Source organism: Actinia tenebrosa, unplaced genomic scaffold (genome assembly GCF_029948245.1).
Source record: "Actinia tenebrosa isolate PJP-AT-01 unplaced genomic scaffold, QUT_ActTen_1.0 PGA_scaffold12__29_contigs__length_12842862, whole genome shotgun sequence".
NCBI lineage: Eukaryota > Metazoa > Cnidaria > Anthozoa > Actiniaria > Actiniidae > Actinia > Actinia tenebrosa.
In genome coordinates, this window is record NW_028292572.1 from 8,459,902 (window position 1) to 8,473,078 (window position 13,177).

Here is a 13,177-nt window from a genome sequence, read left to right on the forward strand (position 1 = left end):
TTCCATTACAAGAAAATGGGAGCTGTTGACTTTAAAGTCGATCTATGAAGATTCATTTGGTCGCATTTATATCATTATATAGGGTATGTTACAAGGTATATGTATGCAAATCTCAAAACGAAAGTATTAATGCAATTAGTAGCCAAAGTAATGTATAAAAGAATGACGTACATGAATGTATTATCGTATTGAAATCAGTATAGGAAAAAATTTAGATTAGTTTAAGGAATAGGTACGTACACTATGTAAAATAAAACGTTCTTTGGATGATGGTTGTGTACCCAGGTGGGTATCAAGGTAAACTGTTGTATAAACCATGTTTTAACACTTGTCGAGCATTCTAGGACTAAGTCAAAAGCATTTGACGTTATTCATTGTTGAATGGATTTCAGTGGTTCGAAGCTGTGAAAACAAGTGTATGTTTTCTCGGGTTTTGCGCATGCGTTATAGTAACACGGTCGATTACTGATTATCAAATCACATGTTGTTGGACCTAACCAAGATAAAGGTACTTATTTCGAGTTTTGAAATATTTATTAAATGAGATATAATGTAAAAAATAAAAAAAATGCTGAGAACTACTTTCAGTCAACAAAGCATATATTTAATCTCAATATTCTTTCTGATGCTCAGCGTCTTTACAGTTACTACTAACAAGCAGTCATATGGCTCCACTTTTTTCCTGTACTTATGCTGACTTGAAGAGGAACCTTAAATAAATCAAATTAAGAGCAAGTTAAATCAATCAAGAAGAATAAGAATAGAGATGTCAACAGTTTGAAAGGAAGGAAAATAATCATACTAGTACCTTTAGACAAGGCTTTGCACTACTTTCCATGGTTGATTTGAGAAGCTCTGCAAGTATACATTCAAAACGCTTTTGGTTGGTTTATTTAGACGTTTCGACTATTAAATCAACAGTCTTCATAAGTAATGAGTAATGAGTTGATTTGAATTTGAATTTTCTACGTTGAATTTTATTACTGAAATCCCAAGCTTTCGCGTCATTAACCCATGAGAAAATTGTAGAAGACAAAATAATAATTACACTGTAATACATTTTTAAAAAATCTTTGTAATTTTTTATAATTATCAATATGTATGTAAATAGTAAAAAGTTCAAGTTTGAATCAAAAACTTTTTTAGCTACGAAAGCAAGAGGCTGTAAAAATAGTAGAGATAAAGAGGTAGTGATAGATAGAACACACCTATAGGAACCGCGGCAGGGGGTGGGGGGCTTGTAGCTATAGCCCTACCACCTTTTTGCTTGGGTTGATTTTAAAGGGCTCCAGATAACATAGATCATGTTTGAATTTTACTACTCAAAATTAACAAAACGCGTATACTCTTGCATACTCTTGGCCAGATTTATTAGCCCTACCACTTTAAAATGGTCTCCGCGGTCCTTGACCTAGATCAAGGAGAGAATAGCGAATACCTTTCAGTTTTGGGATATCTTCATCCGGGACTTCGAGAAGTAGTTCATCGTGTATTTGAAGCAAAAGTCTGAAACAATATCAAAATCACACACGAGAAAGAGAAAAAACTAATTGGGTAAGTCAGTATAAACTATTACGAGATAACCATGATCATTTATTAATGCTGTGCAAAGACGTGTTCGAGTCCGTTATTTCAGCTTTTTGCGACGTCATGGCTGCCCTGCATTATGGACAAAAACTGGTTTTTGGTTAACTTTTGTCATTTTGATTTGTAGTACTCTTTGAATACCTGTTTTATATTGTATATTACACAATTTGAATTGATATAAAAGAATACCTTGCATGCAACGAAGGCTCGTCTTTTATAGCACGAATTACTTGTATCATACTGGATTTGCAGATATCAGCTGCTGATCCTTGATGCATGTTAAAGAAACAGTGAGTGGAATTTAACAGGAAAACAAGTGGAAGCTCCTAAAACTGATATCAATATGGCTGAGAGAAGTAATAGTGAGGGTAATTGATAGAGAGCTCCATTGATTTATTTTTCGTGCCCCTTTCCTGATTCATTCCTGATCGCCAGTACTTTTGAACATTATAACTTCACGTAACCGCGCGCAAACCATTATCGTAGTTATGTGCAAAGGAAGAGAATAGAGATGTAAAAAAACATTAGTATCAGCCTTATTTTAATTTAAGTACTTGCCTTGTACGATAAAATTAACTGCTTGTCTTTCTGCCTGAGAACGAATGTTAAACTGGTGTGCATTGATGTGTGGAAACCAACGCTTTCTTTTCAATATCGTACTTACAAACCCTGTAGAAAAAGAAAAAAATCAGTTGACAACACCATTTTCTACTCTCCGAAAAGCATGCATCCTTTATGGATGGTTTACTGTACCGTTTCGTTTGCATTCTTCGATGCATTTCCGTGTGAAAACACTTATTCCCGGAAATTTTTCTAAGCAAAAAATAAAAAAGTTGTTAATCTAAGAAAAATCGTTTTGAAAAATTATTTCAATAATGTAGAAGATACATCTTTACCAACCAAGAAAACTTGTCATAAAATCTTTAGCTTTGTCTGCGCTTACTCCCAGATTTTTAGCAAGTCTATCGCGACCTAGAAAGAGAATCATCAACATTAAACTTCTAACTAAATAATTCGATGTTAGAAAAATGACTTGTGGTATGTACGATGGTAAAAAATTGTGAGGTATGTGAAGAGAAACTAACCAACTCCATAAATGACGGAATAAACAATTCTCTTTGTCTGCTCTCGTTCTTGGAATTGCACATCTTCAGGTTGGATCCCAAGCCTGGTAAACCAATTTTCTGATCAGTATACTAACATATTTACTGCAAATTTTTGTTACGCACTGATTTCTTGGGTATCTATAAGCTGTTTAGCAAGAGCACCTACTTGGACGTCTGTGGAAATTTAAAAGGCTTTAATTAATATATGCAACATTTGTGTCCGCTGATACCTCTCTGTAAGATATATACACTCAAATTGAATGACGATATATTAAGTTCATGCTCACCATTGGGATGTCAGCGTAGTGAAAACATCCGAAGAGTCCTTATCATTGAACACACTTAATAGTGAAGGATTGTCTGATAGGTGTGCGAGCAGTCGCAGTTCAATCGACTGGAAATCTGTAAGAGACATCCATTTTTTGCAAAAGCGCAACATCAAAAGTAATGATGATAACATCGTTTCATTTTAGAGTCAGGACATTTCCATTATTTGCAAAAGTGCAGCATCAACAGCAATAATGATGATGACATTTAGAATCAGGACATTTCCATTTTTTGCAAAAGCTCAACATCATACAGCAATGATGATAACATTTAGAATCAGGACATTTCCTTTTTTTTTTGTAAAGAACGCAACATAAAAAGTAACGATGACAACCTAGTTTGATTTTAGACTCAGGACAGGTAAAAACCTTTCTTTGGTAAATGCGCGCGCAGTATGTAGTGTATGTCAGAGGTGAAATGAGCAAACAGACGGGTACTTTTTTGCGCGCAGCATAGGATGCGCAACTTAACATGTATGTGATTATACATAAGATATGTAAGATATGTGATTATATATACCTGCAGCAAGAAAGGACCATCCTTCACTACTTCTGTAAGCTTCACGCGGAAAAATCTTTAATAAATCTTCTTCCTTTCCTGAAGAAACAAAAATGACGTTCTAGCTTAGATCATCAAGCAATCTACTGCAACGACAACGAGCTGACTGTGAGGTAGCTCAGTTCTATTTAGTAAAACATCAATACTCTTATAACTCTCAAATCTCATTTTATATTGAAAAAAGTTAGGCTTTCAGATTTAGCAAATGATTATATGGTAATCTTAAAAGAACGTGTAAAGTCTGTCCTACATTTAAAGGTTTGATTGTACATGGCTACTTCATGATATATAGCCCACTCACCAACGATGTACTGGTTGGCGGTATCTGATACTTCAATAGGCTGTTTAGGCACATTTTGAAGATTCTAGTTTTAAAAAAAACAATAAAAACTTTGAGAACGGATATGGAGTGTTAAGCCGGTAACATCGTTCAAGGAAAAGCTAGGAAAAACGGGACCGGAGGGGAACAGATCTAGAATAAGGGAAGATGCAGCCTTTTTCTGCTTTCTTTCTTCTCCTTTCAGTTTTGACCTTACCGGATTTGCAGATGTAACTCGTCCCGTTGCAGCTCCAGTGTGTTCCCTAAGAGAAATAAAAAAGTGTATTCATGAGTCATAACCTCATTAAGTTGTCCCGGCTGTAGAAGCATGATAATCAGAAATAAATAGTTAGTATCTATTTATTCCTGATTAGTCATAACTATATATAGTTTAAAATAAAAGTAAAATCTTCCAAGCGCAATAAAACAAAAGATGTTAAAACAGAAAGTGAGATGCAGACTTGCCAATTAGTATATATCATTCCCTGGAACCAAGAAAGAAAGAAAGAAAGAAATGTTAGTTTATGGACGGTATATCTTGGGATCACATAAATGATACTAGAAAAATCATGCATTGGCTCTTACATCTTTTATATAGGGCAACATTCCATCAAAGTACGTCGATCGTAGCTTTACAAGCTAAGACAAAGAATAATAGAAATTCGTTAAACTTATATGTCCATTACCTAGCTGTACTATATCAAAAATCTCCCTTAATCATAACATAATAATATTACTACATATAACTGGCATAACAACGCCGAGCCACGCAATATTATGATTATTACTACCAATAAAATAGCATTAAATGATCTAATTGACAGCAATGCGAAGTAGACATCGAGTCCCATATTAAAAGTACCTGTCGATATTCCAGTACTAGTTTTGGCAAGGGATGAAGGTCTTGAAGATCCAGCAACTAAAATCAATACCACTCGAGTTAGAAAAAAGCGGTTTTTAATAGGGTCAGTAACAAAACAGTCAAGGATATTTACCACTCCTTCAGAAGTTGAAGTATAACTGTTTGATGCTGTTCTAGCTAGCATTTTCTTGCATTTTTTATCTAATTTCAGCTCATCAAAAAGAACCTAGTTGTCGTAAGTAGAAAAAAGTGTTTTATTTTTTAGTGAAAAAAAATGTTTTTGTTTAGCTTGGTGTCCAGATTTTGCGCGTGCAATTTTATATAATACCTGTCTTAATTGATGGGAACTGTTGATTAGAAATGGATGCCCTGCAGCCTACAAAACAAAAAATACAGCTTTATTTATGAGAAAAAAGAGGAAGATGCAGGGTTTCTAAAAGCATGTTTGGAGGGGAGTAGTGAGGTTTAGTAGAGAAGAAATATTACACTTGTTAATTTAAGATTTTTATAAGAGACTTCGTTACTTATGATAACGACTGAATGATACTCTGCATCGAGAGAGGGGTGGAAGGGGGAGGGGGTGTTTAGCGACCCTAGAACCGCCCCTGCTTTACTGGATCAAGACCTGATCACAAGTAAACGTTTGTACTTATATGATTATATATCTTCAAACTTCACCTTGTGAATTTCCGCTTCAACCTTTGTGATTCTCTTCTGCAACGAACAACAAAAAACCGTTCGTTGGTCTTTTTTAGTTAAGAAGAACTGAATTAATGTCGAGTACAAGAACGTACTTTGAGGATGTTACTTGCGTCCATTAAAGCTTGAGCGTCAACTTGTATTCCCTGCGTCTCCATAACTTGTCATGAGTTTTTAAGATAGCATTTTAGTATTGTTCTATTTTGTAAGTCTTTGGCCAGCGCGCAGGGGCGGATTCAGGGAAGCAAAGGGGGGCTGTAGTGTCATCTGCAAAATTCGGTCAAGCCCCCCTTATATTTTTGGCTGGATCCGCCCCTGGCGCGCGCCAAATGCATCAATTTAAATGGCAAACGAGGCTTTTTCTGTAAGCACATGACAAAAATAGAAGGAAAGGAATTAAATTGAAGCAAATTTCGAATCATCTTACTTGCTAAGATAGGGCTGAGTGGCATTTCTAAATTCCAGTAAAGGTCCCATAAATCTTGCTCCTGTGAAAAGTTGGAAAGCAGCCGACAAACAAATAAATGGAAAAAGGGTAGAAAGCTACAGTTGTATAGCATTGTAAAAAGGAGAAATTGTGAATGCTTAAGCAAACCTGTAATCGATTGTATAAAGTCAGTATAGCAGGCCCAAGGGTGCTCAAATCTAGGCACAGCAACTCATTCTTATCTCTTTCGTCCTATCAAAAAACGTTTTAAAATTTTAATCATTTCTAAAACCCATTTTTGCAGTGACCCAAATTACTACCAACCTGTGACGTTAAGCTCAAGTCAAGCTTCTGAAGAAGTTGGCCATAGTCTTTGGGCGGGTTATCTGGATCAAGTAGCCATACAGCAATCCTGACGTCCATGAATATCCATTTACTGCAGACTGATAATTTATAACAGATAGAAAGAATCGCATATCAAAATGATTATATCAGGTAAAACGTTCAATTTACCATAGGCGCAAGGGGAAAGGTAACCTTTGGATGCTATTCAGTATGCCAAGTCTTCTTTTTTATAAGGATGACTTTGCCATTTGAGTTACATTGCCGGGCGGGTCAAACAAGCTCAAACGGCAAGGAATGACGATTTTTGGTATATATAACCTTAGGCCCCGTCCACACGTATCCGCAAATTTTTGTATCCGCAATTTTTTATACGGATACGGGTTGCTTCCACACGTGTCCGGAAATTTTTGTGTCCGTATCCACAAATTTTACGAAAATGGATACGTGTGAACGGTGAAAACGATTCGAATACGCTGCGTGTGCACGCAAACATTTTCGTATCCGCAAAAAATAATTTGCGGATACAAAAATTTCAGGATACGTGTAGACGGGGCCTTATATTTTCTATACCTGTCTGACTGTCGTATTCATAAATCCTTTGCATGCAGTTTATAATTTCTTGAGAATCGTAGCAGATTTTTCTTGTTTCTGATTCCATAACTTGACCTATTACATTTCTGCAAGAAAACAAATGCCAAGGAAATCGTAAAATTTACCCAATACCGCTTCTTTCCTCGTAAAACAATGTTTTGCATTTTTGGAAAAATTACAAAGATCAACCTGGTCCATTTTATAAGCTCATCCGATGAAGTCTTGAGAGGGAACTTTACAAAGGCAATTTGGCTTGCTGTAGAAGCATTCTCAGTCGGCTTGGGTGAACTTTCAAACCAAGGAAAAGCAAAGGCAATAGCAGAGAGCTGGAATAAATGCGTAGAAATAGTTCAATATTCTTTGTCCCGGCGAAGACAAAAAAAAAAGAGTTAGGACCCTCAATTAGATACCTCAGGAGTGTTCTTATCGAGGCGCCTCTTCTTCTTCCGTGTCAAATGGATAAAAAATAGATACAACAATAAACTAATTTAATATATTGAGTTTGCCGAATTCACAAAAATAATTGGAAGCCATTTCAAAGCATTTGTACCTGGCAACCATATGACCTAAGTTGGGAAGAATTATCGCTAAAAGCAAGAGTGCATGCAATCTCTTCTGCTTGCAATAAAGTCTTTTCAAGGTTGAATCTTTGTTCTTGAGTCATGGATTCAACTGATAGGATTTGATATTTAGAGGAGAGTTTGGTCTTGCTCTCTAGCTTCTTCGGCGCTGATGCTGGGGTTTCTAAAGGTTTTAAAAGAATAACAATGACAATCATGATGTTGAGTCCTCAAAGAATCATTTAGTATTCTGATGAATTAAAAAAAGTAATATAAAAACTGAAAAATAATGATAACTATACCTAAAGCCGTTTCTTTAGGAGAGATGTTTACTAAAGACTTCTTTCTTTCCGGTATTTTGTTTGCAGTAAAATTAGTTTGGCGTGGTCTGAGAAAGAAAGGAAAAAAAAAGGATTAGGAAATAAGAAAAGAAGACATAAGACCATGTATGTAAAAGTAAAGATGCTCACTCTAGAGGACGATTTCTTTCTTGTTTCTCCTTTAAGACATTAGTAGATTGAGTTATGGATGATCTGGAAGTATGGCCGACGAGAACTTCCGTTGCAGCACTGGTAGTAGAGGAGGGTAGTTCTGTTAGTGTTCTTCTTTGTAAATCTGCCGGAGGAAAAAAGAACAACAAAGAAACGAAAATTATAGATGAAAAAATAAGGGAAAGGAGCAATTTAGTAGGTCAAGATTGTCTTTATTACACATTATAAAGTTAGCTTACCCTCTGTTGATGTCTTATTAGCAGCTGCTTGAGCAAGTCTCATGGAAACATAACTAGTAGGTGTTTCCTTCTTGTTTATTGAATATCTTTGCCTAATTACAGCAAGAACTCTCTGAGCATTTTCTGTGAGTAGTATTGGATTATATTTTGATTGGTTTGGGATACTAAGGTCCCATTTCTTGTCCTTCTCAGTTGGCTCCATTTAGTAGCGACAACTTGATAATAGTTTCATCAACGTATTTCTTGCATTGGCTGTAAAATAAAAATAAAGCTTTTAAAAACAAACATCAAAATAGATTTTAAAAAAGGTTGATAAACAAAGAAATGAATATTAAGTTTATATTCTTACAAAAAAGAAAATGGAAAACACACCCAAATGGTTTTTTATCTTTTTCTTCTTTGAAAACGATTTTGGTTTTGGCGCCAAAATGCAATTGCACGCGCGTCAAATTTGCCGCCAAAGAAACCGGAAGTCAATAGGCTAATTAACCGGAAGTACACATATAATATATGTCAAGTTTCGTACATTTTTCTTATACATTCACTTTGGAAATGTATCACCATCATTACCTTTTAAATTTATTCATTATTCAAATGTATTATTATTTTATTACATTTCGATAAAAAACCGATCTACTGCTAATATTTATATCTTAGTAAAAAGATTAAATAGTTTATAGCCTGTGGTCCAATTAATCATTTCACAGACACTGAAAAGGTCTATGTCGTCTAAGTCAGAAGCTGTGACTATAGTTACCAGTTTTCAGATGAATATTCGAGAAGTAAAAAAATTTCCTGTCGTCAAGGAGCCTGAAAAATAACCCGAACGTTAGACTAAGATTTTATGTTTTTTCAACCTTTCAAACTCTTAAAACATACAGCAAAAATAATGGATCGATCAAACAATCAAAATGACTAAATAAACGCAATTTATTGATGAACTTAAGCTTTTCACTTCTGCAAATTTGTAGGAATATTACATGAAATGCAAGATATAATAATCCAGTAGAAAATATTCCAACAAAAGTATAAATTATCTCATCTCATCATATCTCAATTTTTTCCATACTTAAAACACAAACATTAAAAAAGTAGAAAAGCAAAATAAAACAAAAAAGATCTCGAATTATCGATAATAGAAATAATATAATTAAGGTTAATTGTTACGTCATTATCTATCAACCAATCAGATCGCTCTTTATTTGCTTTACTGCGTCCTAGCAACTGACTCGCTTGTAAATACACACTAAAACAGCTAGCTACCACAAAGAAAGAGGCTTTTTCCTTGCTAACGCTATTTCTCACCACAAACTCATGTAGATCTGGACTGCATACAGATAACATGGTGCACCCGCTTTGTATATGTCAGATCTGTAATTGCGGGTAAGTGAAAAAGATATATTATTTTACTTGTACGATAGACGTGTTTTTGGTCATTTTGATCGGACGATCAACTCCATTCAATTCCTAATCGTGATCGGCCACATGATCGCTGTTTATTAAGCTTTTCATGCAAAAATCAGAAACAAAATATATAACAATTTTTTAAACGTTTAAGTTTTTAGTCGCTAAAACATATATTTTTCTGTTTGTATTCAAATAGGCGACATCGCTGTGCTCACAAACCAGTTAATCGGCCCACGTCACAAAAGTGCCTCTTTACAGAATACCAAGATCGGTACAAAAAACATGGAAATGTAGGAAGAACCGAACCGATCAAGCCGGAATTCACCGTTAAGGCATCGACAGATCCATTCGACGGTAATACAAATTATAAGTATGATTATGTGCCCCATAAGTTAGAACCACATAAGAAACGCGAGAAGGAAAGGTACGTTAGACCCGATGGTAAAGTCGAAGACGAAAGTACTTACAAACATGATTACCCTGGTCGTGTGGCAGCCCCAGCCGAGTCTGCTAAGCCACCAGTTCACTATCAGGCAAGTAACAGACCTTTTGGAGGGTCTACTGTACACCAAGATACGTTCAGGCCATGGGATTTGGACCTTTGCAAAGTCAAAAGTATGAAACCGCTTGCGTCGTCTATGAACAACGACGGAAAAATGGACGGAAGAACTATCCACCAAACTGACTTCCCTGGGCACTATGTAGCTAGAAGATCACCTATCAGGCCATTTAATTCAGATTTTAGGCCACCTCAAGGAGCAATGGAGAAAGATACCACAACGAGGTTGGACTATACTCCTAAAAGGGCCGCTCCAGCACAGTCCCAAAAGCCACTTGAACGTCGGCCGTCGACTGGCCCACCATTTGCTGGTATAACTACCTTCCAGCACGATTTCCAGTTTAAGAAAGGTTTGCCTTCTTCTAGTTTCAAGCCCAGGCAGGAAGCAGTTCAATCAAATGCTCCATTTGAGGACGAAACAACTACTGGTTTCTCGTACAGAAAGTGGAACCTTCCCAAAAGGCAATTAAGAGAGAAGGAAATCTATCGACCACCTTCTGGAGATTTTAAGGATGACACTACTTTCAGGCATGACTACCCTCAGTGGAATGTCCCCCCAGCAGCAAGTGCAAAGCCTCCCCTGCAGTCATTTGTATCTAACCAGCCCTTCCAGGACAGGACAACACATGGAGATACATACAGAGCCTGGGATTATCAGCCAATACACAAGGGTAATGGACCAGACCCGTACAGACCACCTTCTGGAAAATTTGAAGGAGAGTCCACAATGCAGAGTCATTATAGGGGACAACGAGGGGATCGGGCAAAGCCCATAAGACATGAAATGCATAGGCCCATGTCTGCCTCCCCGATGGACCTTAATACAACTTATGGTGATACATTCAGAGGTCTGCGTCCCAACGTGTGTCCAGCATCAAAGATCAATCAGTTTGTAAAAAATCCTCAAAATGGATTCTATTACTCTCATGATACCAAGGGCCATACCTTTTTCAAACCTATTTCTGAAACTGTGCAGCCATTGTCTTTGTCTGCTTAAGATCAGGCTGGGATCAGAATCTGTACAGCATGGTGGGCAGTCCTTTTTCACTCTCATTTTTATTTCTTTCCTTTACATTTTTCCTTCTATTCTCACAGTGCAGTTGAACTTTCCAGAAAATTCTGTTTATTTAAAAAAGCCTTAAACAAATGTCAGTAACTAAGGAAAACAGCATGAGACAGGTACTGAAAAGAGCTGTTGTTCTATTCATTGTATTCAGATTCATGAACTCATGTCAACAATATACATGAACAATTCCCTTTGTATTGACTTCTCAGGAAACAATAACCCAAATCTATAGGACAAAGACTGCTCACCATGCAGCAAAATTCATTTTAATTAAAAATATTACTTTATTGTACATAAGGTATATTTACCCATTTATTGCTGCAAGTTTTAAGTTAAACAACATGTAGTCATAACAATTTTAAGAGGGGGTAAGTTAGAATAATTTAGTGCTAAACCAGTGGGTGCATGGAAATTAAAGAAGATACTAACTCCTTAGCTATAAACCTAATGGAAAAAATCTAATACAGCTGTTAGTAAAAATTATCAGCAAGAAAATCAGGTCATTTGGCTGCTTTCAGAAGTTCATTAAATTAATGTTTACTTTTAAAAAGAAACATAACATTTACACGAATATTTGTCATGCAAAAAATTGTTTATTTAAACTTGGTGAATATGCCAAGAACTATTTATTTTTAATAAGAATATTCTTTTAACATGAAAAACGAAAATTTGCATGTTAAATAAATGATATTTTGGTCGTAAGTCAGAGACTTTTCTAATACCATCTTTATAGAAAGAAGTGACAGGATTTTACTGTTGTAATATATTAATGTTAAATACATTTTACAATGTAGCAATTAAGGATATTCATGTTATTCCCATTACAAAAGTATGGCAGTTATAAACTTTGTTAATGAATGTTGCTATGACTATTAACAAAGTTCTTCAATAATTTCATATTTGTTCAAAATGAAAAAAAAAAAAAGTGTACCATAGTTATAGATATAGGTAAATGTTTTTTGTTCTGTGGTTCTATAGTTGGAAAGGTTTAAAAGAAGTCAATTATAGACATCTTCAGTTTGGACAATTTCCCATGTTTATTGACACCTTGGGAACAACATGTAATCAAACCAAAATTGTATTTTTTACATGTATCTGTATAGAAAGAAACTGAAGGGAAACCTTAATGTCCAAGCTAAACAGGTCTATAAATCTTTTTAAAAAATCTATTATTTTGCTTTGTTTATTATTACTTACCTATTGGTTAGGGAAGATGATGATTTTGAAGTATATCACACAAGTACTAGACAATTACCCATAGTTAATCCATTTTTGAAGGCAAACAAACTGCAAGCTGTAATGGATAAGAACAAATGTTTTGGGCTTTTTTACTTTTTACTTGTTGGTAATATTTAACATCTTTTAAGGCCGGTTAGACGATACGGTTTTCGCCTACAACTATTGTATACAACACGCACGCGTCTGTCATAGGCGAGTTGTAGGCTTGATTTACACGCTACGACTTGAGTTGTAGGATGGCATGAGCGTGTTGTATACGATAGTTGTAGGTGAAAATCGTACCGTCTAAACTGGCCCTTAGCCTGTGTACAGCCTGTGCGTTCGTAACTCCCTACTTGTATATTTTCATGTAGGGGGGAGGCCAAATTGGCTGTACACAGGCTAGAAATATTTTGGAAGGACAATATTATAACTGTTCCTTGAGAAAAACCCAGTTGAGGTGTCTCTGGTCGAACATTGAGTTTAGTATCCTTTTCAGCACTTAATTTGTAGGATTATAATGATCAGTTAGATTTCATCAGTTAAGATTCCAATTTGAATATGCATAAACATACAGTTGTTCTCAATAACACACACAGAACCGTACTAAATGATATTGCATCGATATAGGTTGTCAATGCATTTCCATGACACCATTACCATACTATTTGAAAATGTTTTCCAAGAACATGGAAACACCTCAATTGATATACGCCAAAACCTATTTTGTCATAATACTTGTCTGAATGTAAATATATATAGGTGCAAAAAAAGAATAAAATCTTCAAAAAATAAAATTTTCTGATATAAAATTGG

At 35.5% G+C, this 13,177-nt stretch overlaps 2 protein-coding genes across 3 annotated transcripts; one reads left to right on the plus strand and one right to left on the minus strand.

Annotated features, from left to right (window-relative positions):
• Positions 1-588: 588 nt before the first annotated feature.
• Positions 589-8,360, minus strand: LOC116307876 (DNA polymerase nu). 2 transcript variants are annotated; one of them, XM_089028577.1, is made up of 29 exons: positions 8,112-8,360; positions 7,852-7,996; positions 7,684-7,769; positions 7,372-7,565; positions 7,232-7,261; positions 7,011-7,147; positions 6,801-6,907; positions 6,210-6,328; positions 6,054-6,137; positions 5,886-5,946; positions 5,554-5,618; positions 5,438-5,473; positions 5,088-5,135; positions 4,893-4,985; positions 4,760-4,816; positions 4,483-4,536; positions 4,363-4,382; positions 4,115-4,160; positions 3,880-3,943; positions 3,540-3,617; positions 2,981-3,095; positions 2,673-2,755; positions 2,488-2,559; positions 2,341-2,400; positions 2,146-2,256; positions 1,777-1,855; positions 1,439-1,506; positions 809-855; positions 589-710 (listed from the first exon to the last, which is right to left on the minus strand). In XM_089028577.1, the coding sequence occupies exons 1-29, from the start codon at positions 8,311-8,313 to the stop codon at positions 651-653; spliced, it is 2,421 nt and encodes an 806-aa protein (XP_088884703.1). In that variant the 5' UTR covers positions 8,314-8,360; the 3' UTR covers positions 589-650. The 2 variants fall into 2 exon arrangements, with proteins under 2 accessions (XP_088884703.1, XP_088884702.1); XM_089028576.1 differs by having other exon boundaries at positions 7,232-7,264.
• Positions 8,361-9,342: 982 nt separating this feature from the next.
• LOC116291529 (stabilizer of axonemal microtubules 1) lies at positions 9,343-13,173 on the plus strand. Its single transcript, XM_031698741.2, has 2 exons — positions 9,343-9,494; positions 9,715-13,173. Exons 1-2 carry the CDS (start codon positions 9,454-9,456, stop codon positions 11,072-11,074), a joined length of 1,401 nt encoding a protein of 466 aa, XP_031554601.1. The 5' UTR covers positions 9,343-9,453; the 3' UTR covers positions 11,075-13,173.
• Positions 13,174-13,177: the final 4 nt, after the last annotated feature.

Coding starts and splice junctions, on each gene's coding strand:
- LOC116307876 (XM_089028576.1), bottom strand. CDS start 8,313: ATGGAGCCAACTGAGAAGGACAAGAAATGGGACCTTAGTATCCCAAAC. Junction 5,947..6,053: donor CTTTATACAATCGATTACAG/GTTTGCTTAAGC, acceptor AACTTTTCACAG/GAGCAAGATTTATGGGACCT. Junction 4,817..4,892: donor CTTCAACTTCTGAAGGAGTG/GTAAATATCCTT, acceptor TATTGATTTTAG/TTGCTGGATCTTCAAGACCT.
- LOC116291529 (XM_031698741.2), top strand. CDS start 9,454: ATGGTGCACCCGCTTTGTATATGTCAGATCTGTAATTGCGG. Junction 9,495..9,714: donor TGTCAGATCTGTAATTGCGG/GTAAGTGAAAAA, acceptor GTATTCAAATAG/GCGACATCGCTGTGCTCACA.